Source organism: Nycticebus coucang, chromosome 4, assembly GCF_027406575.1.
Source record: "Nycticebus coucang isolate mNycCou1 chromosome 4, mNycCou1.pri, whole genome shotgun sequence".
Classification (NCBI taxonomy): domain Eukaryota; kingdom Metazoa; phylum Chordata; class Mammalia; order Primates; family Lorisidae; genus Nycticebus; species Nycticebus coucang.
In genome coordinates, this window is record NC_069783.1 from 148361264 (window position 1) to 148386307 (window position 25044).

The window sequence follows — 25044 nt, forward strand, 5'->3', positions numbered from 1 at the left end:
GGTCAGATGAGGAGGTCCCATCTATTGTGAAGGTAATATCTTCTTTCTTCCAGTAGTAAGTAGTCTTTTTTTTTTTTTGTAAGTAGTCCTTCTTAAAAAGGAATTTCGTATTTGCCAATGAAAATAGACTTCAGAAATCTTTCATGAAAATATCCTGTCTTTACATAAGCATCCTCTATGCTTTATATTTTGGGGCCATTGCCTCCGCCACTATTTTCTAACATCACCGAGGGAAAAAAGACCCCTGATCCCCTAAGTCTTCTTTCTCTAATTTCAGGTGGACCCAAGAACAAAGGAAAACTATGTGTTTTCTGGGATTGCTCCCTCGCTGAGGAAAAATCTAAGTGAGGAGAAAGTGAGACACTCTTGGTTGCTTCTGTCTGGACAGCCACCCTGGTTCCAGCTTCCTGCTGGAGACAAGGACTGGGGGTGTGGTGCAAGAAACAGATGGTCTACTGAATAACTGAATGTCAGGTAAAGTCTCTGGAAGCAACTGTGCCATTTGGATGGCCTGGGTTTGTTTGCATGAGGGTTGGAAGTTATCCAGGAGTAAGTCTATGTGTACTGATTATGGGGTGTATCTGTGAGTGTATATATTTCCTCAGGAGATTTGTACTTATTTGCACAGCACAGTCCAAGTGTCACTTTTCTAAAAACTAAATCCCAGTACCACTGTGTGCTTTACATAAAACAACTTCACGCATTCCCCTCTCCCCCAGCACAGATACAAGAGAAGGTTTGAATAATACCTGCACTCTTGAGATAGAGAGGGTGTAGAGATGACTGGCCCAAGCTGTCACCCTAAGAAGTGGCAAACAAACGCAAATTCAGGCCTAGATTCCAATGTTGATGCTCTGGGACACTGACTGAATTCATCACAATCATCCACAGGGTACCCTGTCCACATGCCATGGAATTCCATGTGTGCACCTAGAATTACTACAGCCAACAGAGATCCCAAACACCGTCCATCATTATAAGGTGGCCTCAGAAGTCACAGGATAGCTACAGGTACATTTTACAGCAAACTTCACCACAGTCGTTAATGTGAAACACACATAGAAAGGTCTCAGGATTCTAGTCAGCTCACAGATTCTGAGAGGTGGGAGGCTCCACACAGGATGGTGAAGGTCAACATCTGTCAGTGCTGAGGTCAATTCCTCAAGACTTGACCTAAAGCACAGAAGGGGAGGGAGGTATGTGTGATAACCACAAGCCCTAGAGGGCACCAGTCCATTAGTACACATGCCTACAAGGGACAGTGCCAAATAAGAACTCAAAGGCCAACTCACTTGTTAGCAGGGAGTCCTGATATCACCCTAGAGGGAAATGTCCCAGAGAGCTGGGTTAGAGAGAGTCAGCACTCATCACATGCTGAACCCCACACCACACTGTCCTTCTGTCAGAGGCTTGTGGGAGTGTGAGCGGAAGCTGATCCATGGAAGGGAAGACTGGGAGGAGAAATACCACAGGACCGCTGTGATATTGATCTGCAAATGGTAGGTAGAAGAAGTCAGCATTTTCAAATATTTTTTTGTTTAATTATCTTTACAACAGAGGTTTTCCAGGTAAATATCATTAAAAATTTTGCCTGGATGTTTACATGGATGGAGTTGGGACATATTCTTCTTAGTAAAGTATCTCAAGAATGGAAGAAAAAGTATCCAATGTACTCAGCCCTACTATGAAAGCTATAACCCAGTTACAACCTAAGAATAGGGGGAAGGGGGAAAGGGAGGGGAGGGAGGGAGTAGGTGGGCAGAGGGAGGGGGATTGGTGGGATTACACCTGCGGTGCACCTTGCAAGGGCATATGTGAAACTTAGTAGATGTGGAATGTAAATGTCTTAGCACAGTAACGGAGAGGGTGCCTGGAAGGCTATGTTAACCAGTGTGATGAAAATGTGTCGAATGGTCTATGAAACCAGTGTATGGTGCCCCACGATTACATTAATGTGCACAACTATGATTTAGTTGTTTAAAAAAAAAAATTTTTTTTGCCTGGAATTGAATTCAGTCTCCCAATACATGTTTCTCGGTTAAAGTAAAAAGTCTTCTTAGAAAGGATGATCTGTGAATATATTGTAGCTGAGAAAGAAATGATCTTGGAAGGTATCAGTAAAGTAGTGGCAATTCACTTTGGCCTCCTGGTGGGCAGGAGGAGTTCCGAGACTCTGCCATTGAATCACAGGATGCATGGTAGTGTTTACTTTCTTTGTGGTTTTCCCATCAGGTAGGTGGTCTGCAGCTAGACAGACAAAGGCTCTGTTTCTCATGTCTTGCTTGTTCCTCCCGTGTGCCTTTCCCCTTATCCCATGTCTACATCAAGCAATGCCTCCGAATAGCTCATGACCAACACCTGCAAGGTACTGACAGTCACTCTGTGCCACCTAGCTCCAACTGGGGACCCGTAGGCAAGCTTGCTGATACCAGAGCAGAAGGGGACATGCCATCACATAGCAAAGTGAAACCACCTGTCTGTTGGAACTGGAATTTTGCTGTTTTGACTTTATTTTCACAAGTGAAATTAAATGCAAAAATCTCAACATGGATATTACAGCTGTCTTATACATCTTCCTTGGTGGGGGAAATTTCTACTGAGAGTATATTACCAGCTGAGACCTGATTCCAGACATCATTTGAAAAGAAAAATAATAGCATCAGTTACAGTGCTGCAGGTTTTTTTGTTTTGTTTTGTTTTGTTTTGTTTTTTTCCCCTCAGCAGATTTTTTTTTTCTTCTGTTTTAGAAAAAAGTTTTTGTCATTTCCAACCAAAGTGGGACCCAAGAGGTACAGCCTCTGGGAGAAACTGCGGCCTTTTGGCCTGAGTAGCTTTGCTTTGTTCTTGCTTTGGGTTTCCTTCCCTTGCCCACTATTTCCCTATTCCCCATCAATATTCTAATGTCACCAAGTGAAAAAAAAAAAAAGCCTCGTGTAAGCAGAACAGAGCATGGCCCAATGCCCATGGTAATTTTTTTTTCTGTAATTATGAGTGGTCTCATGAATCAGGGAAAATGGAATGTATTCTGGAATCACTCCCTTGCTGATGAATAATCTAGATGATAAGAAAGCTGGCGCTATCTTGATGGCTTTCCTGTGGAAAGGAATGGGGATTACAGTTTCTTGCTCTGAAGGAGGATTGGGGGTTGGATGATAGAAACTGACTTTGCAGATAAAGGACTGTAGCTGTATTCAGTAGTCCCTGGAGTCAACTGTGTTCTCTATAGGGGATGTGGGGTTGTGTGGATAGGGTGGATGGAATATGTCTGTGTGTGAATCCACGGGGCATGATTTAGCATGCGTGCTTGTGTGTGTGTGTGTGTGTGTGTGTGTGTGTTTTGGTATGTTTATGCGTTTCCTTAGACATATGTTCCCCCAGTTATCAGTGTCTACATTCTCAGTTTAAAATTCCAGTCATCACTCTAGTATCATAGGATGTTTTACAGAATTGGAAGTTTTTCGTGTCTGTGCTTCACTGCACCCTGCGTGTATCTCAACTAACCTGTGGGGAAAACAAAACCTAATTTACACCTAGGAAAATGTTCCTGGGGTCCTAAAAACATCAGATTGTGTTTCAGAATCCTTGGTAATGAACGTGTCAGCCACAGCTTCATTTAGAGATAAATCTCACTTCTTTATACACCTTGCTATTTCCATGATCATGCTATTTGAGCAGCCATGGTGTGTCACTCTGGACACCTCCCTTTTTCATAAGCCTTTTTAGGAGAGGCTTCAGGCTTAGTTTGCTACATCCTATCTACAGCCTGGAGAATGGGACAGCTCTATTCTTTGCATTTAGACCCCAGTATAGCCTCTTGCTGTTCCCAGTTCTTTTAGGAAAAATGAAAAGGAGACGCTTAAGGCAGAGTTGGCAGCGGGAAAATCATCCCAACTTTCTCCACTGAGGTCTGATATTTATCTTCAGTTAATGTGGCCCCAAACAGGAAATACCATGCTTTTGTCTCCCAGCATGGAGCCTAGTCTAGTCATGGTATCTCTAGGAGGGTGAAGGGTGGGCCGTACATTGTAGGGTGGGGAAAGGGGAACTTAGTGTGGGGCAGGACAACCTCCAGAATGTTCTTGTTGTACCTACCAATTGAAATAGGTTCAGGTTTGCTTTTGAAGGTTTTTGCAAAAAAGAAAAAAAAAAAAGTCAAAACTTTTAGTCACTATGAACATACAATGAACCAAATTATGGCTTGCGTTTCTTTTTGGAGAGTCCATTCTGTAGAAATACATTATATTTTTATAGGATTAGATTGCCCTGAGGATGTCTATCTTCTTTTCCCCACAAAACAGCACCAACAGAGAAAGCTTGATTTTTAAATGTCCAAATCCTAATGTGATTCCTTTTGAGAAGCCTGTTGTCTGGCTGCTCCTCCTCACCCTACATGGCCAGCAGGAATCCCGGAGGACACGTGTGAAGGGGCTGTTGGCAAAGCTGCTCACAGTGGCTCTCACAGTCCCACTTGCCTCATCTCCTGAAATGAATCAGGCCCAGGATAGATCCCCTGAGCAGCAGGGACAGAGGTCACTGCTATTCTCAGACCAGCACTGCTCTGGTCCCCTCCCTCTGAGCAGGCCCTAGGCCGTTCCCTGTACTCAGGCCTGCCAGGTCCCCTGGCCTCCAAGTCCTCTGACTCAGTGCAAACTGACAGCTTCCCTTTATTTGTGTGGCAACAACTGCTTACCTTACTTGCAAACTAAGGGAATTTAGATACCTCACTTTTTGTAAAAGTGGGTTCGTCCTCATTTATTAGAGAAGTTATGGGTTTGTTGTGATGGTCAAATATTTCCTCACTCTGCCTCACCCCAAAGTTCAGGACAGGAAAGCCTCCTTGACATAGCACCTCCTTAAGTTGTAGGTCCCAAAACAAATGTGGGCCCATGACAGGTGCTCCCTGGGTTTTGACTGATAAGTTAATTGATCAATTGATTGATTAGGGTGAGTGGCAGTATATCCTGGCACTTGCAGCCAATGTTCCCACCCTACAGAAAAAACAATGGTGGAGAGACATAGAAAAGGGCGGGCAATGCCAGGCACAGGGGGCCATGAAGACAGGGGCTACCTCTGGAAGGACCAGGGTGACACAAGTGTCCCTTCCTGGCTATAGTTAAAGAATGAAGCTGGATAAGGGGCCCTGGAGATCCACAACCCATTACTCACTGCAGAGGTGAAGTAATGAGGTTCTGAGACAGAACTACAGAGATGAGGAAGACTTGGGTTGTGTCATTGGGGTATAAGATGCCAGGAGTAGTAGGGCCCAAGTTTACTTTCTTTTCCCAAGGCCACCTAGTAACCGTCACTGCTCTGGTACATGCGGAGGCAGGCTTTTTACATGAGGAGTAGGACATCAATCGGTACACAATTTGTTTCCCATTTTCATCTCTTCCTATTCTATTTCCTATACATCAACTCCTCTTGGAGGCTCTTCGCCATTCCCTCTTTCCCTCTTTTCATGACTCTTCATCCTAAAGGATCTGGTCTCATCAGGCAGTTGATGTACTTGCATCTTTAATACCTATAATATCTTCCTGCATCCCGAGGAGCCCGCTGAGTCCCACACTTTCCCCCTCCCCAAAGGCCCCTACCGATCCCCCCTCTCTGGGCCACCCAGGGGTCCCTGGCCCGTCCGTGCTGCACACTCCAGGTGAACCGACACCTGGCAAGGCCGTGATGTGCAGGGCTCAGCCTGGGCCTCAGCGGAGCTGCAGCTGACACAGGGTTGGGAAGCTTGAATTAGACACACGGCCCCTGGCCAGGGACCAGCCCACCACTTGTCCTCCCCAAGTCAGCTAATGCTGCTCCAGCTATTTTGTCTGTGAATTGTATGTATTTAGAATCATTTTTAGAGAAACTCTGCATTTAATCCTGAACTTTGTCCCCTAAATGATATCTATTCCAGTAGTCCTTAAAAATATTTTTTTAAAATATAAAGTAAAATGCATTTGCAGAATAGCACAAAAACATCTTAATAAGTTATGATGAGATAATCACTCTAGTGACCATCCCCCGGGTCACACCCTCTCATATTTCCCTCATTTAGTCTTAGTTGTACAAGTGACTACAAATTTAGGACCCATGATATGTCATACATCATTGTCTTTCTAGGTACCTTCTTATCTGAAGTTTATTTCTCTGCAAGAGATTCACACCTCTCCCATGTCCAAAATCTTGGAAATAGGAATAAAACCCTAACTTGATTCCATTTAAGAGCTCCACGTCCAGATGCACCTGGTCACCCTCTAAGGCCAACAGGAACTCCGAGGCTGTGTGTGAAGGGCTGCTGGGCTTGCTGCCCTCATTGGCTCTCACAGTCCCACTGGCCTCATTGCCTGGAATCAACCAGACCCCAGGAATGTTCCCTTGGGCAACAGCAACAGATGACCCGGCTCCTTTCAGAGGCACTGCTCCAGCCAGACAGCGCTGCCCTGCTCCCCCACCCTCTAGTCAGGCCCCAGCCTCTTCCCTGTGCTCAGGCCTCCCAGGCCCCCTGCCTTCCCAACCCTTTGCAGTCCTCTATGGCTCCAGGCAAACTTTGGAAGGTCCCTTTATGTGTGTGCCCCAAATCCACCTGCTGTGGAATCCCCGTTGCCTCACTTGCAGTGAATTTGGACAAGTTGCTTTACCTCTCCTTTTATATCCATCCTCTCTAAGAGGCTAGAAAAATTAATGGGGTTGTTGTGAGGATTAAATATTTCCCAAGTCCCTAAGAACATCCCAGGCACATGACAGTAACTGGACACGTGGATTTGGCTGTCTTTCTCTTCTACAGAACTCAACACAACCCCAGCACCATGCAGGGTGCTTGCCTGTTTGCATGGAGTAGATAATTCATCCATGGACTGATTGGACAGGGTGGCCTTATATCCAGAGTCATTTTTCCAATATCCCCGTGTTGGAGAACAGTAGCATTGGTGACTGACAAGGAGAAAGGAAATGAATAGGAACTAGGAGACAGAAATGAGAAGTCAATAGTGAGAGGAGAAGAAAAGATGGGGCATCCATGTCTTGCACAGGGAGACGAGGGGACGGTGGCTGCCTCTAGGAGGAACAAGACAAGGCAGCCACTCCTGCCTCATCTCAGTTGCAGCATTTGAGGGTGGGAAGGGGCCCGTGCAGATCCCAGATCCATCTGCTCATTGCAGAGGGGAGGCTTTGGAGGCCCTGGGAGAGAAGTGTGCAGATGAGGGCAGAATGGGGTCCAAGGCGAGGTGTTCTCCTGCCAGAAAATGGGGCCCCAAGTTCTCACCCCATCCCTCCATCTCTCCCTTCTCCTTTCCCAAGGCCACCCTGTCACACCATTGCAATTGTACATGCAGAAGGTTACTTTGCAGATTCTGAGGACACTGACAGAGAAACAGCATTCTGCCTGTAACTTATCACCTCTTTTGTGTCTTTTCCTACTTCCTGATTCTTAATCATAAGCCCCTCTGTGTAGGCTCTCCCCAGTCTCTCTTTCCCTCCTTTCGTGATGGGCATCCTGAAGGTCAGGTCTTATCCAGGCAGTGGATCCTTGGGCCTTCACTCTCTCTAAGTCTCTCTCCAGGCTCCTCCCCTCTTTCTTGGCATCACCCTGGTTTCTACTCCGCAGGCTGCAGCTGTGACCCTTGGCCAGCAGCCCTGGATGTTCCAGGCAGGGAGCTGGGCTGGGGAGGGGATCTGGGCCCTCCCTGCTGGAGGGGCCTCTGGCAAGTCTGTGTCTGCTCTGGGCCCTCCCCTAACAGGGCTGTCCCCGCACGGGGGCCCTCTGGGCAGGTGCAATTATTCCTTTTCCTCCAGATGCCAAGATATTCTTTAGTCCTATATCCAGGAGGAGAAATGGAGGACAGAAAATGGAGCAGAAGAGAGCGAGAAACCTGAGTGTGGAGCAGGCACCAGGAGGAGGGGAAGGAAGACAAGTGCACATGTCAGCAATGAGTCTGATTCTGTTGTTGGCCCAGCAGGAAAACCAGCATGTCTGAGGATAGCACCGGAGGGGCTGGTCTGGTGTGACTTTGCATATCTATGAAAGGGAGCTAAGACCCAGGCAGGCAAATGAAGGCTACCCTGAGGACATCCTACAAGAGAATGGACACTCACAGCTTAGAAGTCCCTAAGTCTGCTTGGCTAAGCCCCCAGCAGGCTGCTTTAATCAAGGGAGTGGCTATGGGTGCCGGTAGGGACACCTTGTCTAAGACTTCCTGGGGGGGGGGTCTCATCGCCTTCCTGTGGACAGAACCACTGGAGTTCGTCAACGTCTGCCTCTGCAGGATCCAGCCCTGCCTTCCCAACACTCTAAAGGCATTAGAAACCCCCACCCCCCGTTAATTGTGAGGAGACATTGGGGCTGACCCTGACTTCCCCCTGTTTTGAGGCACCCAGGGCCCTTGTCATATAAGCAAGCAGCCCACCCAGCCCAACTGTGCCTGCCTGTGGAGGTTCTGGCACCAAGTGGGGGACACCCCAGTGTCCAAGACCATCTGGGATATGCCCAAGCCCTTAGGGGGTCCCCAGCCTCTGTGGAGCACCATGTTTCAAGATGAGCTTCTATATATTTTTCACATATACATAAAAATCAAAGAAAATATACACATACACACACACAAAATGATTTCATCAATGCTTTCTTGAGATATGTTAAGTTGATAGAATTTCACGTTACTTGTGTTTATTTTAGAACTCAAATTTATCAATAAAGGTAATTGCTTTAAAATAGCAATGTTTTCTGTGTCCTTCCCATAAAATTTACTTTTTATTAGCATTCTTTTAATTGAAAGACATAGGGGAGGTATGGCAGTGGCGTTAGAGGGAATAACGATAATTAGCAACAGAAGCAAAGAGCTCCGGGAAGCAGTTCTTATTTCCCCTGCAAGTCTCCTAATTGTGCAGGCTGAATCGTGTTGAGGGTCTGGATGTACTCTCGCACCGCTATGTCATCAGACCTCCTGCTCCTCACAGGGCCAGGTGGAGGGGACTCTGCCTTTTCATTCTGGGATCCTACAGAGCTCCCCTTTCCTTTGCATCTGTTTCACCATCCAGAGGACCTGTCACCTGAAGGCTTCCCAAGTCACTGCGTGGGCTAATTTTCTCCAATAGGATGTTTATAGACACTCTGTCGACACACAGCACCCTCATCAGAGAGCAGAAAACAGACCTCAGTACCCCATGGACTAGACTCCCTATCACCTCTTCATCCTGCACACCCACCCACCCCAAGGAGCTTCTCCTCCCTCTCTGCCTCCCCAGTGATCCCTGTGCCTGTGTCTGTGTTGTACATTCCCACAACGGGACACGGGAAGGTGACGACATATAGATCCCATCCTGGCCCTGTGGGGACCCAGAGTCACAAATTTGGGGAAGATTAAATCAGAAAGGAGTCTGCTGCCTTCCCCCGGCAGGAGCTAGTTTAGTGACAGGACCTGAGCCCAGTCCAGAAGGCACCCGGCCCTTGCTCTCGGCCACTGTGCTCTGTGTCTTTCTGTATTATGTCCTCTTGAGAGTAATTTCCCCACACAATCAGTCCCTTAAATACATTAAAGTGCACACCATGCCGCAGGGTTCCTCTTTCGACTCCTGTGGCAAGTGATGAACAGAAGAGTGACCTGGGGAAAGATTATTAACACCTTCCCATGGTCTTCTGCCAACAAGATGTCAACAGGCATCTCTATTTTGAATGTATTGGGCAGGATCTTGCCTCAAAGTTATGATTAAAAAAAAAAATCACGAAGGATTTGAATACAGAAAAGTGTTTGTATTCAAGGGAATCCACTGTCCTTTCCCAGAAGTGGATCAGCAGCATTGAAATCCCCATCTGGCCACACAACAGGGTAAAATCACAAACATCATCCCCTGCCAACTGGTCCCTGAAAGGTGCTGTGGAAATGAAACCCTTCAATAGATTCCAGAGTCAGGACTATAGTTTATATAACAGGCACTGAGGATGTGAACAGGAAGGTGACTCTCAGAGCTGGTGTAGCCACTGCCCCTCTCACTGAGGCCTGAGTCCAGGCTGCTCAGACAGTTGGTAGAACTTAAGTAAGAGAGACAGACTCTGGGAGCTCAGAGCCTTTGTGCATTGAATGACTTAAGCACTGGCCCAATGGGCCAAAGTAATCTTAACTGCTTATCTTCCCAGTTTGGTCAGTTGAACATACTGCTTAGGTTCTGTGCAACTGTCATGTGGGCAGTTGGTTTGGAATGTCCTGGGTTCTGAGTCAGTTGGGAGTCAAGGAGTTGAGGAGGTCACCTGACCACAGGGAAATCTCACCACAAGGCAGTTGACAGAGTCAAGTGTTGGGGAGATGGATGCAAAATTGGTCCTGGTCCTTCGGCAGGGCTGCAGTTGAGGTAAAGACACTGCATTTGGGGTCAGGGATTGCAATGTCAATCCAGGAGTTGAGTCAGTATTTGGGCCACTCTCTGGGGCCAGCCACCTTCTGCAGAGCATCACCTATTTCCCAGCATCATCCTTGCGGGGAGGAGGATTTGGGGAAGGGAGTGAGCAGAGTCCTAGGTTTTGTGTCCAGGGAGTGTCCTAGTGGTCTCAGGTGTTCAGGGATCTCCAGGGTACCAAGCATATCCTCTGTCTCAGACCTATTATCAGTGTTGTGACTCTGGGACAGTCAGTCTCTTGTAAATTTCAGTGCTCTGAACCATAAAATGGAAGTCACAGCCCTTATTCTGCTCACCCTACATCATACAAGCTGGATTCTTTTCCATGAGCTGTAAAGTGTCCTAGCCTGTCCATGTGGCAAAGTAAGTCTTCATGCTCCCCCGTCCTGTCACTTTCCATGTTCCACCTCTGGAGTTCACCACTGCTGTGTCTAGCTTATTCATCTATAAATTGAACAATTAGTAAGTAGTACTTATAAAGCAGATGCCATTTTCTTGAAGCTTCATCTGCTCTATTGGAAGAGAGATTTTTTTTTTGGAGGTCTTTATCCTGACATGTCTGCTAAAGTCAGTTGTTAAATTATGTTCTCTGGAATATCCTCTTGACAATTTTAGGAATTCTGTAATAGTTGCAATGCAGTGTAAATTGTATCTGAGATGAAAATTTCTCAAGTAGAATGCATATTATTAGGTGAAATAGATAAAATTAAATTTAAATACAGGGTGTCCATAAAGTTCATGTGGAATTTAAAATAGTTGTCTGATGGGAGAGGGGAGGATGGAGACTTACTCTGCCACATGGAAAGGGCTAGGACGCTTTACACTCACGGAAAAATAGTTTAAAATTGTTGTCTATTTTGAATTGCACATGAACTTTATGGACACCTATAGGAGAGGGTCTCATTTTAAGAGGATTTTCTTAAATGATATTTTAAGGAATACTGAATAAAATGACCTGGTATATGTGGCATTACAGAAGTTTTGAGACACACAAAAATCAAGAAACATGTAATCTGCTCAGACTGAAACAAATGAAGCCCTCCCAGTGATACCAATAAGCCCAGAAAATTGAAACTTGCCCGGGTGAATCAGAAAAGACACTGTTGACTGTGTTTCTTGGCAGTGAAATAATGGACCATAACATGTCTGTCTCAAAACTTTTGTAGTGACCCATGTCCTTGTGGTTAATATTGGCAATATCTTAGAGTTAAATTGTTAGCTCATTTTTTTCTCCCCTTCCAATAAAAGAAAATAATTTATTCTACATAAAATTTTACAGCAGTCGGCTTAGATATTTAATTTATATATACTTATATAGAGAGAGTAATACTAATGAAGTTAAATATACACAATGGATTTGTTCTAAAAGCCAAGAGAAAATTTATAAATATTGACCAGAAGCAATGTTCACGAGATTTATAAATATAGCTGATCCTTGAATAATGTGGGAATAGGAGCACCTACCCCATGTGTGGTCAAGCCTGAGTGATGATATGATCAGTCCATTAACACATGTTTTGTATGTTATATGCATTATATACAGTATTCTTACAATAAAGTAATCTGGAGAAGAAAGATGATATTTAAAAATCAAAAGGAATGTTACAGAAAGTCTGGCCCTTGTCCCTAAGACCACATCAGAAGAAAGAGCATAGTTTGAGGAGAAAAGAGAAGTTTATTAATTTGCTGGCAAATGAGGAAATTGTCAGACTCCTGACTTCAAAATACCAATGTCTCGCTGCTGGGCAGAAACAGGAGGTTTGACAGGGAATGGTTTGATTAATTCCTTTGTCAGCTAAGATAATCTCATAACCTCCCCTGAGCCATCTCTGAGATTACAAGAACAAGGACACTCTCCTGACCCTCCTGACCACTTGTCTGATGTAGGGATGCAGCTTTTAATTCCCAAAAACAGTGGGGGAGGTTTTAGAGAGACAAAACATTTTTACCCATTTTCAGGCCATTATTCCTGTTGTAGAGAGAGAAAATATATTTACTATTTCTTAAGTGGAAGTGGATCATCATACAAAGTCCTTATCTTTATCATCTTTAAGTTGAGTAGGCTGAGGAGGAGGAATAGGAGGGCTTGGTCTTGCTGTCTCATAGGTAGCAGAGGGGAGAAAAACCTACACATCATGGACCCTGCCACTCAAACTCACAGTATTTCAAGGGTATGCAACCAGAAATTTCTGAAAACGCAATTCATTTTGAAAGTTTGGTTCAATGTTGAGTTAAAACATTTGACTCAAGGTTTATAGTAACCTCTGTATCATTAGTAAGAATCTTGTTTCTGCAGAAATTTAACCAAACTATAACCAGATTAAAGAGATGAAGCCAGGTGTGAACAGGGTGGGCAAAGACTCCTTCTACTTTAAAAACCCCATGTAGATCAATCTCACTTTAGAATTGAGCCACCTTTGGGAGGTGAGTCCAATCTTATTTTGTTTTTACTTCTTATATTTTTACAAAAATTCAATGTAGGAGGGCAAGATCTCAGGAAGTGAATACATTATTAATGCAGCAGGAGCCGTCTGAGGCCAACTCAGTGCCAAGCACAGCAGGTGCACTTAGGGCCACTGGGTCCTCTGCTCCAGGACCTACAGGCAGGGTAGATTCCCCAACCCAGGCTAGAGATGTGACATGTTCTTTCTTTTCTCAATCAATTCACAGCTTGGGCTACTGTAGGCTATGATGAATTGAATTTTCCCCGATGACTTCATTCAACCTGGCAGCTGCTGCTGTAGGTTTGTGCCTCCAGCCAGGTTGGACCAGCGGTGGAGCTGAAGGAGCCCTGAGCCTAGATCAGTGATGTCCTGTAGAAATATAATGTGACCCACCTATATAATTATACATTTTCTAGTTGCCATAATAAATAAAGTAGAAAGAACCAAATTAAAATGATTTTAATGAAGGGCTGGGCACCATGGCTCGTGCCTGTACTCCTAGCATTCTGCGAGGCTGAGGCAGGTGGATCACCTGAGCTTAAGAGTTCAAGACTGGCCTGAATTAGAGTGAGACCCCATCTCTAAAAGTAGCCGGGTGTTGTGGAGGGCACCTATAGTCTCAGCTACTCAGGAAGCTGAGGCAAGAGAATCACTTGAGCCCAAGAGTCTGAGGTTGCTGTGAGCTATGACACCACAGCACTCTATTGGGGGCAATAAAGTAAGACTCTGTCTAAAACAAAAATGATTTTAATTGGTAAAATATTTTTTATCATTTGAACATGGATTTACATTGATGACACAAATATTCTTGTTTGTTTGTTTTTTTGTAGAGACAGTTTCACTTTTATCACCCACGGTAGAGTGCCATGGCGTCACACAGCTCACAGCAACCTCCAACTACTGGGCTTAGGCGATTCCCTTGCCTCAGCCTCCCGAGTAGCTGGGACTACAGATGCCCGCCACAATGCCTGGCTATTTTTTTGTTGTTGAAGTTTGGCCAGGCTGGGTGCTGTGTGCTGTGTGCTGTGAAAAGGTTGAAAAACACTGCTCTAGAGGCTAAGACAAGAGGATCAGCTGAGCCCAGGAATTTTATGTTGCAGTGAGCTATAGTGATGTCACTGTACTCTATCCAGGGCAACAGAGTGAGACTGTCTCAGAAAAATAATTTATGTCTTCAGAAAATATATCTTTTAGCCAGACATGGTGGTGCATACCTGTAGTTCCAGCTACTAAAGATGCTGAGGCAGGAGGCTTACTTGAGCCCAAGAATTTGAGGCTACAGTGAGCTATGATCATACCGCTATACTCTACCCCAGGTGACAGATTGAAACCCTATCTCTAATAAAAAATTATAGATAGCTGGCTCAGCAACTGTAGCTCAAGCGGCTAGGACACCAGCCACATACAGGAGAGCTGGGAGGTGGGGGGGGTGGGAGGGGGTTTGAATCCAGCCCAGGCTCGCCAAGCAACAATGACAACTATAACCAAAAGATAGCCAGGCATTGTGGTGGGCACCTGTAGTCCAAGCTACTTGGGAGGCTGAGGCAAGAGTTTGAGGTTGCAACAAAACTTAAGCCAAAGAGTTTGAGGATGCTGTGAGCTGTGATGCCACAGTACTCTACCCAGGGTGACACCTTTTGTTTTGTCTCAAAAAAAAAAAAAAAAGAAAAGAAAAGATAGATAAATAGAAGTTATCTCACTGGGTAGGTAAGACTTAAAAGGAATGAATAAAGATTTGGAGATACTGGTCATTATGATGGATAATCATGATTGTTTTCTTCCAAAACAGATTTATTCTCATAGACGAGCAGCAAGGACAGATGTAGAATCAGGCTCAGTCCCAAGGAGGTAAATACTGGTCTGGCGATTTAAATTAGAATTTTAGAACTAGAGAACTTAGAACTCATCTATTTCAATCCTTTCATTTTATTTTTTTTTATTTTTTTTTTATTAAATCATAACTGTATACAATGATATGATTATGGGGCATCATACACTCACTTCATAAACCATTTGACACATTTTTATCACAGTGGTTAACATAGCCTTTCCGGCGTTATCTCAGTTACTGTGCCAAAACGTTTACATTCTACATTTACCAAGTTTCGCAAATACCCCTGTAATATGCACCACAGGTGTGATCCCACCGATTCCCCTCCCTATACCCACCCCCCCCTTTCCCACTTCCCCCTATTGTTAAGTTGTAGCTGGGTTATAGCTTTCATGTGAGAGTCCCAAATTAGTTTCATAGTAGGGCTGTGTACATTGGGTATTTTTTCTTCCATTCTTGGGATACTTTACTAAGAAGGATATGTTCCAGCTCCATCCATGTAAACATGAAAGAGGTAAAGTCTCCATCTTTCTTTAAGGCTGCATAGTATTCCATGGTATACATATACCACAGTTTATTAATCCATTCATGGATCGATGGGCACTTGGGCTTTTTCCATGACTTAGCTATTATGAATTGGGCTGCAATAAACATTCTGGTACAAATATCTTTGTTATGTTGTGATTTTTGGTCTTCTGGGTATATGCCCAGCAGAGGAATTACAGGATTGAATGGCAGATCTATTTTTAGATCTCTGAGTGTTCTCCATATATCTTTCCAAAAGGAATGTATTAATTTGCATTCCCACCAGCAGTGCAGAAGTGTTCCCTTTTCTCCGCATCCACGCCAACATCTCTGGTCTTGAGATTTTGTGATATAGGCTAGTCTCATTGGAGTTAGATGATATCTCAAAGTAGTTTTGATTTGCATTTCTCTGATGATTAAAGATGATGAGCATTTTTTGATATGTCTGAAGGCCGTGCGCCTGTCTTCTTCAGAGAAGTTTCTCGTCAAATCCCTTGCCCAGCCTGCGATGGGATCCCTTGTTTTTTTCTTGCTGATGCGTTTGAGTTCTCTGTGGATTCTGGTTATTAAACCTTTGTCAGAGTTATACCCTGCAGATATCTTCTCCCATTCTGAGGGCTGTCTGCTTGCTCTGCTTACTGTGTTCTTAACTGTGCAGAAGCTTTTTAGTTTGATCAAGTCCCAGTAGTGTATTTTTGAAGCTGCTTCAATTGCCCGGGGGGTTCTCCTCATGAAATACTCACCCAGACCAATTTCTTCAAGGGTTTTCCCTGCATTCTCCTCTAGTATTTTTATAGTTTCATGTCTTAAGTTTAAATCTTTAATCCAATGAGAGTCTATCTTAGTTAATGGTGAAAGGTGTGGGTCCAATTTCAGTCTTCTGCAGGTTGCCAGCCAGTTCACCCAGCACCATTTGTTAAATAGGGAATCTTTTCCCCACTCAATGTTTTTTTTTTTTTAATTTTTTTATTAAATCATAACTGTATACAATGATATGATTATGGGGCATCATACACTCACTTCATAAACCATTTGACACATTTTTATCACAGTGGTTAACATAGCCTTTCCGGCGTTATCTCAGTTACTGTGCCAAAACATTTATATTCTACATTTACCAAGTTTCGCAAATACCCCTGTAATATGCACCACAGGTGTGATCCCACCGATTCCCCTCCCTCTACCCACCCCCCCTTTCCCACTTCCCCCTATTGTTAAGTTGTAGCTGGGTTATAGCTTTCATGTGAGAGTCCCAAATTAGTTTCATAGTAGGGCTGTGCACATTGGGTACTTTTTCTTCCATTCTTGGGATACTTTACTAAGAAGAATATGTTCCAGCTCCATCCATGTAAACATGAAAGAGGTAAAGTCTCCATCTTTCTTTAAGGCTGCATAGTATTCCATGGTATACATATACCACAATTTATTAATCCATTCGTGGATCGATGGGCACTTCGGCTTTTTCCATGACTTAGCAATTATGAATTGGGCTGCAATAAACATTCTGGTACAAATATCTTTGTTATGTTGTGATTTTTGGTCTTCTGGGTATATGCCCAGCAGAGGAATTACAGGATTGAATGGCAGATCTATTTTTAGATCTCTGAGTGTTCTCCATATATCTTTCCAAAAGGAATGTATTAATTTGCATTCCCACCAGCAGTGCAGAAGTGTTCCCTTTTCTCCACATCCACGCCAACATCTCTGGTCTTGAGATTTTGTGATATAGGCTAGTCTCATTGGAGTTAGATGATATCTCAAAGTAGTTTTGATTTGCATTTCTCTGATGATTAAAGATGATGAGCATTTTTTCATATGTCTGAAGGCCGTGCGCCTGTCTTCTTCAGAGAAGTTTCTCTTCAAATCCCTTGCCCAGCCTGCGATGGGATCCCTTGTTTTTTTCTTGCTGATGCGTTTGAGTTCTCTGTGGATTCTGGTTATTAAACCTTTGTCAGAGTTATACCCTGCAAATATCTTCTCCCATTCTGAGGGCTGTCTGCTTGCTCTGCTTACTGTGTTCTTAGCTGTGCAGAAGCTTTTTAGTTTGATCAAGTCCCAGTAGTGTATTTTTGAAGCTGCTTCAATTGCCCGGGGGGTTCTCCTCATGAAATACTCACCCAGACCAATTTCTTCAAGGGTTTTCCCTGCATTCTCCTCTAGTATTTTTATAGTTTCATGTCTTAAGTTTAAATCTTTAATCCAATGAGAGTCTATCTTAGTTAATGGTGAAAGGTGTGGGTCCAATTTCAGTCTTCTGCAGGTTGCCAGCCAGTTCACCCAGCACCATTTGTTAAATAGGGAATCTTTTCCCCACTCAATGTTTTTAATTGGCTTGTCAAAAATCAAATAGCGGTAAGTAGCTGGATTCATCTCTTGGTTCTCTATTCTATTCCAGATATCTACTTCTCTGTTTTTGTGCCAATACCATGCTGTTTTGATCACTATCGATTTGTAGTAAAGTCTGAGGTCTGGTAGTGTGATTCCTCCTGTTTTGTTTTTATTTCTGAGTAATGTCTTGGCTATTCGAGGTTTTTTCTGATTCCATATAAAACGAAGTAATGTTTTTTCAAGATCTTTAAAATATGACAGTGGAGCTTTAATAGGGAGTGCATTGAAATTATATATTGCTTTGGGTAGTATGGACATTTTGATAATGTTGATTCTTCCTAGCCATGAGCATGGTATGTTTTTCCATTTGTTAACATTTTCAGCTATTTCTTTTCTTAGAGTTTCATAGTTCTCTTTATAGAGATCTTTCACGTCTTTTGTTAGGTAAATTCCCAAATATTTCATCTTCTTTGGCACTACTGTGAATGGGATAGAGTCCTTAACTGTTTTTTCAATTTGACTGTTTTTGGTGTATATAAAGGCTACCGATTTATGAATGTTGATTTTGTAACCTGAGACGCTGCTGTATTCCTTGATCACTTCTAGGAGTTTTGTAGTAGAGTCCCTAGTGTTTTCCAGATACACAATCATATCATCTGCGAAGAGCGAGAGTTTGATCTCTTCTGACCCTATATGGATACCCTTGATCGCCTTTTCTTCCCTAATTGCGGTGGCTAAAACTTCCATTACAATGTTGAAAAGCAATGGAGACAATGGTCAGCCTTGTCTGGTTCCTGATCTGAGTGGAAATGATTCCAATTTAACTCCATTCAATATGATATTGGCTGTGGGTTTGCTGTAGATAGCCTCTATCAGTTTAAGAAAAGTCCCTTCTAGACCAATTTTCTTGAGTGTTCTGATCATGAAGGGATGCTGGATATTATCAACAGCTTTTTCTGCATCAATTGAGAGAATCATATGGTCTTTGTTTTTTAATTTGTTTATGTGCTGAATTACATTTATAGATTTACGTATATTGAACCAGCCTTGAGAGCCTGGGATAAAACCAACTTGGTCATGATGTATAATTTGTTTGATGTGTTGCTGGATTCTGTTTGTTAGGATCTTGTTGAATATTTTTGCATCTATATTCATTAGTGATATTGGTCTATAATTTTCTTTTCTTGTTGGGTCTTTTCCTGGTTTGGGGATCAGGGTGATATTTGCTTCATAGAACGTGTTGGGTAGTCTTCCTTCTTTTTCTACATTTTGGAACAGGTTGAGTAGTATAGGTACTAATTCCTCTTTAAAGGTTTGGTAGAATTCTGGTGTGAAACCATCTGGTCCCGGGCTTTTCTTTTTAGGGAGGTTTTGTATAGTTGATACTATTTCTGAACTTGATATGGGTCTGTTCAACATTTCCACTTGATTCTGGTTAAGTCTTGGAAGGTGGCGTTCTTCCAAGTATCGGTCTATTTCCTTCAGGTTTTCATATTTCTGAGAATAAAGTTTCTTGTAATATTCATTAAGGATTTTTTGGATTTCTGATGAGTCTGTGGTTATTTCATCTTTGTTGTTTCTGATTGATGATATTAGAGATTTTACTCTTTTTTTCCTGATTAGGTTGGCCAGAGGTTTATCTATTTTATTGACCTTTTCAAAAAACCAGCTTTTTGATTTATTGATCTGTTGTATTATTCTTTTGTTTTCAATTTTATTTAATTCTGCTCTAATTTTGGTTATTTCTTTTCTTCTACTGGGGTTGGGGTTGGAATGTTCTTCCTTTTCCAGTTGCATGAGATGTCCCATTAAGTTGTTAACTTCCTCTCTTTCCGTTCTCTTGAGGAAGGCTTGCAGTGCTATAAATTTCCCTCTTAGAACTGCCTTTGCGGTGTCCCAGAGGTTCTGATAGTTTGTGTCTTCATTGTCGTTTTGTTCCAAAAAATTGGTGATTTCTTTCTTAATCTCATCTCTGACCCAGCTATCATTCAGCATAAGGTTATTTAACTTCCATGTTTTTGTATGGGTATGCAGATTCCTGTTGTTACTCAATTCAAGTTTTATTCCATGATGGTCCGAGAAGATGCATGGAATAATTTCTATTCCTTTAAATTTACTGAGGTTAGACTTGTGACCTAAAATGTGATCAATTTTGGAGTAAGTTCCGTGGGCTGATGAGAAGTATGTGTATTCAGTTTTGTTGGGATGAAATGTTCTGTAGATGTCTGCTAAATCTAAATATTGGATGGTTAGGTTTAAATCTAAGATTTCTTTGCTCAGCTTCTTTCTGGAGGATCGATCCAACACTGCCAAGGGAGTGTTGAAATCTCCAACGATTATGGAGCTGGAGGAAATCAAGTTACTCATGTCTGTTAGAGTTTCTCTTATAAATTGAGGTGCATTCTGGTTGGGTGCATAGATATTAATAATTGAGATCTCGTCATATTGAGTATTACCCTTAACAAATACGAAGTGACCATTCTTGTCCTTCCTTACTTTTTATGGTTTAAAGCCTACTGTATCTGCAAATAAAATTGCAACACCTGCTTTTTTCTGATTACCATTTGCCTGAAATATGGATGACCATCCTTTCACCCTGAGTCTGTATTTGTCTTTTAAGTTGAGATGTGACTCTTGTATGCAACAAATATCTGGCTTGAGTTTTTGTATCCAGTCAGCTAACCTATGCCTCTTTAGAGGACAGTTTAAGCCATTCACATTGATGGAGAGTATTGATAAGTCTGGTGGAATTTTGGGTATCGAGTTTTTCAAAGGTCCAGTGGACATTTTTAATCCTTTCGCCAGTGTGGAAGTTGGAGTTTGATCCGAAGTTTCTGCATGAGTTTACTTTTGTGGTATAGGATTGGGTTGGTCATTGTGGAGGATAGGTCTGAGAACATCCTGAAGAGCTGGTTTACTTATGGCAAATTTTTTCAACATATGAATGTCATTGAAGTATTTAATTTCTCCATCATAGATGAAACTCAGTTTAGCTGGATACAAGATCCTGGGTTGAAAGTTTTTTTTGCTTTAGGAGATAATCCTTTCATTTTATACTGATGAAACTGCCAGAGGCAGGAAGAATACTTACCTGCCTTAGTGCTTTGCCTGGATCCAGCAAAATTAGCTCCCCAGACAAAGCTGAGTTGGACAGGAGTGGCAAGGACGAATCTGCTGCCACCAGTCCTTCAAGGGAAGGCAGGGGCGGGGGTTGGAGTTGTGCCTGTTCCTTCCGGTGGTGGGCATCAGGCCAGGCAGAGGCCTTTTTGGAGGCTCTGGGGAAGGGGCAAGGGAGCTAGTCTCCTTCAAGGCTCCTTCAAGAATATATGACTCCTTCCTCCAGAGTGGCAGGAAAACCTACCTTCTCATTCTACTTGCTTTGGGGTCTCCATTCTCTATTTATCCAAATGTCAGAGAATTTTAACTAGAAGAGACCTTAAATAATACTTTGCTCTTCCTTTTATAATAAGAAAAAGGAGACAGAGAAAAGGAAATTACGTTGCTCCATGGTCCCAGTGCTAGTGTCAGAAAGAGGGTGGTCCCTTTCCAGCTGGGGACTTCTCCATTGATTATTCTCTACTTGGGCTGTGAGTCACATTTTATATCACAATTCAATACGCACATGCTGTGTAGACATGAGTAGATGTGGAAACAGTGCACTCTGATTTTTTTTCTATTCTGCTCATATTCTAAAAGGATATTTTGTCCTTTAAACTGATTTTACAACTAGTCAGTGACAGCCTGCAGTATGAAAATAAGTTTTGTAGCTGGACCCAGGCATTTGCTTGACGGGACTCGCCTGATAGGATAAAGCTTCTAGGAGAATAGAAGCACTTTATCCTTCACCCACCAGCAAACGCTATCTGTGGTACTAGGTTTGAAAGGGACTGATGTCAAATGCTTCTGGAGAGTGAAGTACTTCTGGCCTGTGTGTTTATACAGTTTGTTCACTGTACAAGGGAACTTGGCCAATGGGGTAAGTGGGACTGAAAATCCTCCCTGTACCTCCCACCAAGCCATGCGCAAAGGTCCCCCCAGTGACATTACGGGGCCCTCTTAAACAGACGTGGAGAGCTTCTGGAAGTCTCTCCATGAAATGATTTTCAGGATTCCAGGTCCATAATGATGTTGCCCCCTGTGATTATGTGCCAAACCACAGATTTAGTCCCAATAAAATGAGAGGTGTACATCGTGGGAGACCTGGGAAATGGCAGGTATCACTAATTGTCTTGTGTGTGTGTTTTTTCCCAAGGGGCTTTTTTGAATTTCTGCATAGAAGATGCTCATCGCAGAGTGAAAGCCAGGTAAATTTGAGGAAGATTCAGTGCTGTGGCCAGAGAAAACAGGAGAAATGCAGAATTAATACCTACCTTTCTCTTTTCTAGGAGGGCTTTTTCTGGTTAAGGCGTCCACTTTGGCTGAGGGTTATGTACAGACCTCTCAATGCCACACGCAAGAAAAACATGGCCCAGAAGCTTTACGACAAGGAGTCTTCTGATGAGGAAGAGATTTACAAGAAGGATGCAGGGTAAATGACTGGGAACAATTTAAAATCTCATCTACAGTGGCCAGGCACGGTGGCTCACGCCTGTAATCCTAGCCCTCTGGGAAGTTGAGGCAGGACGATTGCTTGAGCTCAGAGTTCAAAGCCATCCTGAGCTCTACTAAAAATAGAAAAATTAACCGAGTGTTGTGGCAGATGCCTGTAGTCCAAGCTACTTGGGAGGCTGAGGCAGAAGAATCATTTGGACCCCATAGTTTGAGGTTACTATGAGCTGCTCACAACATCTAGCCAGGCCAGACTCCATCTCAACAAAATATCTTATCTAAAATGAGGGGATAATGAGAAGTTTAATTGCTCCTTTTTTTTTTATTTATTTTTATTAAACCATAGCTGTGTACATTAGTATGATCCTGGGCTCCATACACTTGGTTCATAGATCGTTTGACACATTTTCCTCACATTAGTTAACATAGCTTTTGTAGCATTTTCTTAGTTATTTTGCTAAGACCTTTACATTCCACATTTACTAGGATTCACATATACCCTTGTAAGATGCACCGCAGACATAATCCCATTAATCCCCCTCCTTCCTCCGCCCTCCCACCTCCCTCCCCTCCCTGTCCCCTTTGACATGAAAGCTATAACCCAGTTAATTGCTCCTTTTAAGAGTAAAAGCCTTGCCATTGTCTTCCTATTCCAGCGAGCCCATATCAACAGCAACACCTGTGGATTCGGCTGCTGAAGGTGGTGAGGAAAGTGAGACAGTGCCAGAGGGGGAGGACGAAGAGTGATCCAGCCTGCCTAAGGCCGCCTGCAAACTGTGTTTTCTAATGTTGGCATCTCAGCATTGCTTGTAAGATACTTATTTTTCACACACAAAAAATGTATACAATCTGGGCGGCGCCTGTGGCTCAACGTGTAGGGCGCCAGTCCCATATGCCGGAGGTGGCGGGTTCAAGCCCAGCCCCGGCCAAAAAAAAAAAAAAAAATGTGTACAATCTATTGTCAATTCCAGCCAGCTGGTAAGAAACTTAAACCCTTAATATACATGCCACTCCCTTGATTAAAGCAGCCTGCTGGGGGCTTAGCCAAGCAGACTTAGGGACTTCTAAGCTGTGAGTGTCCATTCTCTTGTAGGATGTCCTCAGGGTAGCCTTCATTTGCCTGCCTGGGTCTTAGCTCCCTTTCATAGATATGCAAAGTCACACCAGACCAGCCCCTCCGGTGCTATCCTCAGACATGCTGGTTTTCCTGCTGGGCCAACAACAGAATCAGACTCATTGCTGACATGTGCACTTGTCTTCCTTCCCCTCCTCCTGGTGCCTGCTCCACACTCAGGTTTCTCGCTCTCTTCTGCTCCATTTTCTGTCCTCCATTTCTCCTCCTGGATATAGGACTAAAGAATATCTTGGCATCTGGAGGAAAAGGAATAATTGCACCTGCCCAGAGGGCCCCCGTGCGGGGACAGCCCTGTTAGGGGAGGGCCCAGAGCAGACACAGACTTGCCAGAGGCCCCTCCAGCAGGGAGGGTCCAGATCCCCTCCCCAGCCCAGCTCCCTGCCTGGAACATCCAGGGCTGCTGGCCAAGGGTCACAGCTGCAGCCTGCGGAGTAGAAACCAGGGTGATGCCAAGAAAGAGGGGAGGAGCCTGGAGAGAGACTTAGAGAGAGTGAAGGCCCAAGGATCCACTGCCTGGATAAGACCTGACCTTCAGGATGCCCATCACGAAAGGAGGGAAAGAGAGACTGGGGAGAGCCTACACAGAGGGGCTTATGATTAAGAATCAGGAAGTAGGAAAAGACACAAAAGAGGTGATAAGTTACAGGCAGAATGCTGTTTCTCTGTCAGTGTCCTCAGAATCTGCAAAGTAACCTTCTGCATGTACAATTGCAATGGTGTGACAGGGTGGCCTTGGGAAAGGAGAAGGGAGAGATGGAGGGATGGGGTGAGAACTTGGGGCCCCATTTTCTGGCAGGAGAACACCTCGCCTTGGACCCCATTCTGCCCTCATCTGCACACTTCTCTCCCAGGGCCTCCAAAGCCTCCCCTCTGCAATGAGCAGATGGATCTGGGATCTGCACGGGCCCCTTCCCACCCTCAAATGCTGCAACTGAGATGAGGCAGGAGTGGCTGCCTTGTCTTGTTCCTCCTAGAGGCAGCCACCGTCCCCTCGTCTCCCTGTGCAAGACATGGATGCCCCATCTTTTCTTCTCCTCTCACTATTGACTTCTCATTTCTGTCTCCTAGTTCCTATTCATTTCCTTTCTCCTTGTCAGTCACCAATGCTACTGTTCTCCAACACGGGGATATTGGAAAAATGACTCTGGATATAAGGCCACCCTGTCCAATCAGTCCATGGATGAATTATCTACTCCATGCAAACAGGCAAGCACCCTGCATGGTGCTGGGGTTGTGTTGAGTTCTGTAGAAGAGAAAGACAGCCAAATCCACGTGTCCAGTTACTGTCATGTGCCTGGGATGTTCTTAGGGACTTGGGAAATATTTAATCCTCACAACAACCCCATTAATTTTTCTAGCCTCTTAGAGAGGATGGATATAAAAGGAGAGGTAAAGCAACTTGTCCAAATTCACTGCAAGTGAGGCAACGGGGATTCCACAGCAGGTGGATTTGGGGCACACACATAAAGGGACCTTCCAAAGTTTGCCTGGAGCCATAGAGGACTGCAAAGGGTTGGGAAGGCAGGGGGCCTGGGAGGCCTGAGCACAGGGAAGAGGCTGGGGCCTGACTAGAGGGTGGGGGAGCAGGGCAGCGCTGTCTGGCTGGAGCAGTGCCTCTGAAAGGAGCCGGGTCATCTGTTGCTGTTGCCCAAGGGAACATTCCTGGGGTCTGGTTGATTCCAGGCAATGAGGCCAGTGGGACTGTGAGAGCCAATGAGGGCAGCAAGCCCAGCAGCCCTTCACACACAGCCTCGGAGTTCCTGTTGGCCTTAGAGGGTGACCAGGTGCATCTGGACGTGGAGCTCTTAAATGGAATCAAGTTAGGGTTTTATTCCTATTTCCAAGATTTTGGACATGGG

The 25044-nt window shown here is 44.0% G+C and overlaps 1 protein-coding gene across 5 annotated transcripts; it reads left to right on the top strand.

Moving 5' to 3' along the window:
- Positions 1–920: 920 nt before the first annotated feature.
- Positions 921–23506, top strand: LOC128583188 (leucine-rich repeat-containing protein 37A2-like). 5 transcript variants are annotated; one of them, XM_053587199.1, is made up of 4 exons: positions 1018–1499; positions 21755–21806; positions 21888–22030; positions 22707–23506. In XM_053587199.1, exons 1-4 carry the CDS (start codon positions 1330–1332, stop codon positions 22795–22797), a joined length of 456 nt encoding a protein of 151 aa, XP_053443174.1. In that variant the 5' UTR covers positions 1018–1329; the 3' UTR covers positions 22798–23506. The 5 variants fall into 5 exon arrangements, 2 of the variants coding, with proteins under 2 accessions (XP_053443174.1, XP_053443175.1); XM_053587200.1 differs by lacking the exon at positions 1018–1499 and adding an exon at positions 14280–14666; XR_008379406.1 differs by lacking the exons at positions 21755–21806; positions 21888–22030; positions 22707–23506 and adding exons at positions 921–1011; positions 2329–2551 and having other exon boundaries at positions 1407–1499.
- The last annotated feature ends 1538 nt before the right edge of the window (positions 23507–25044 follow it).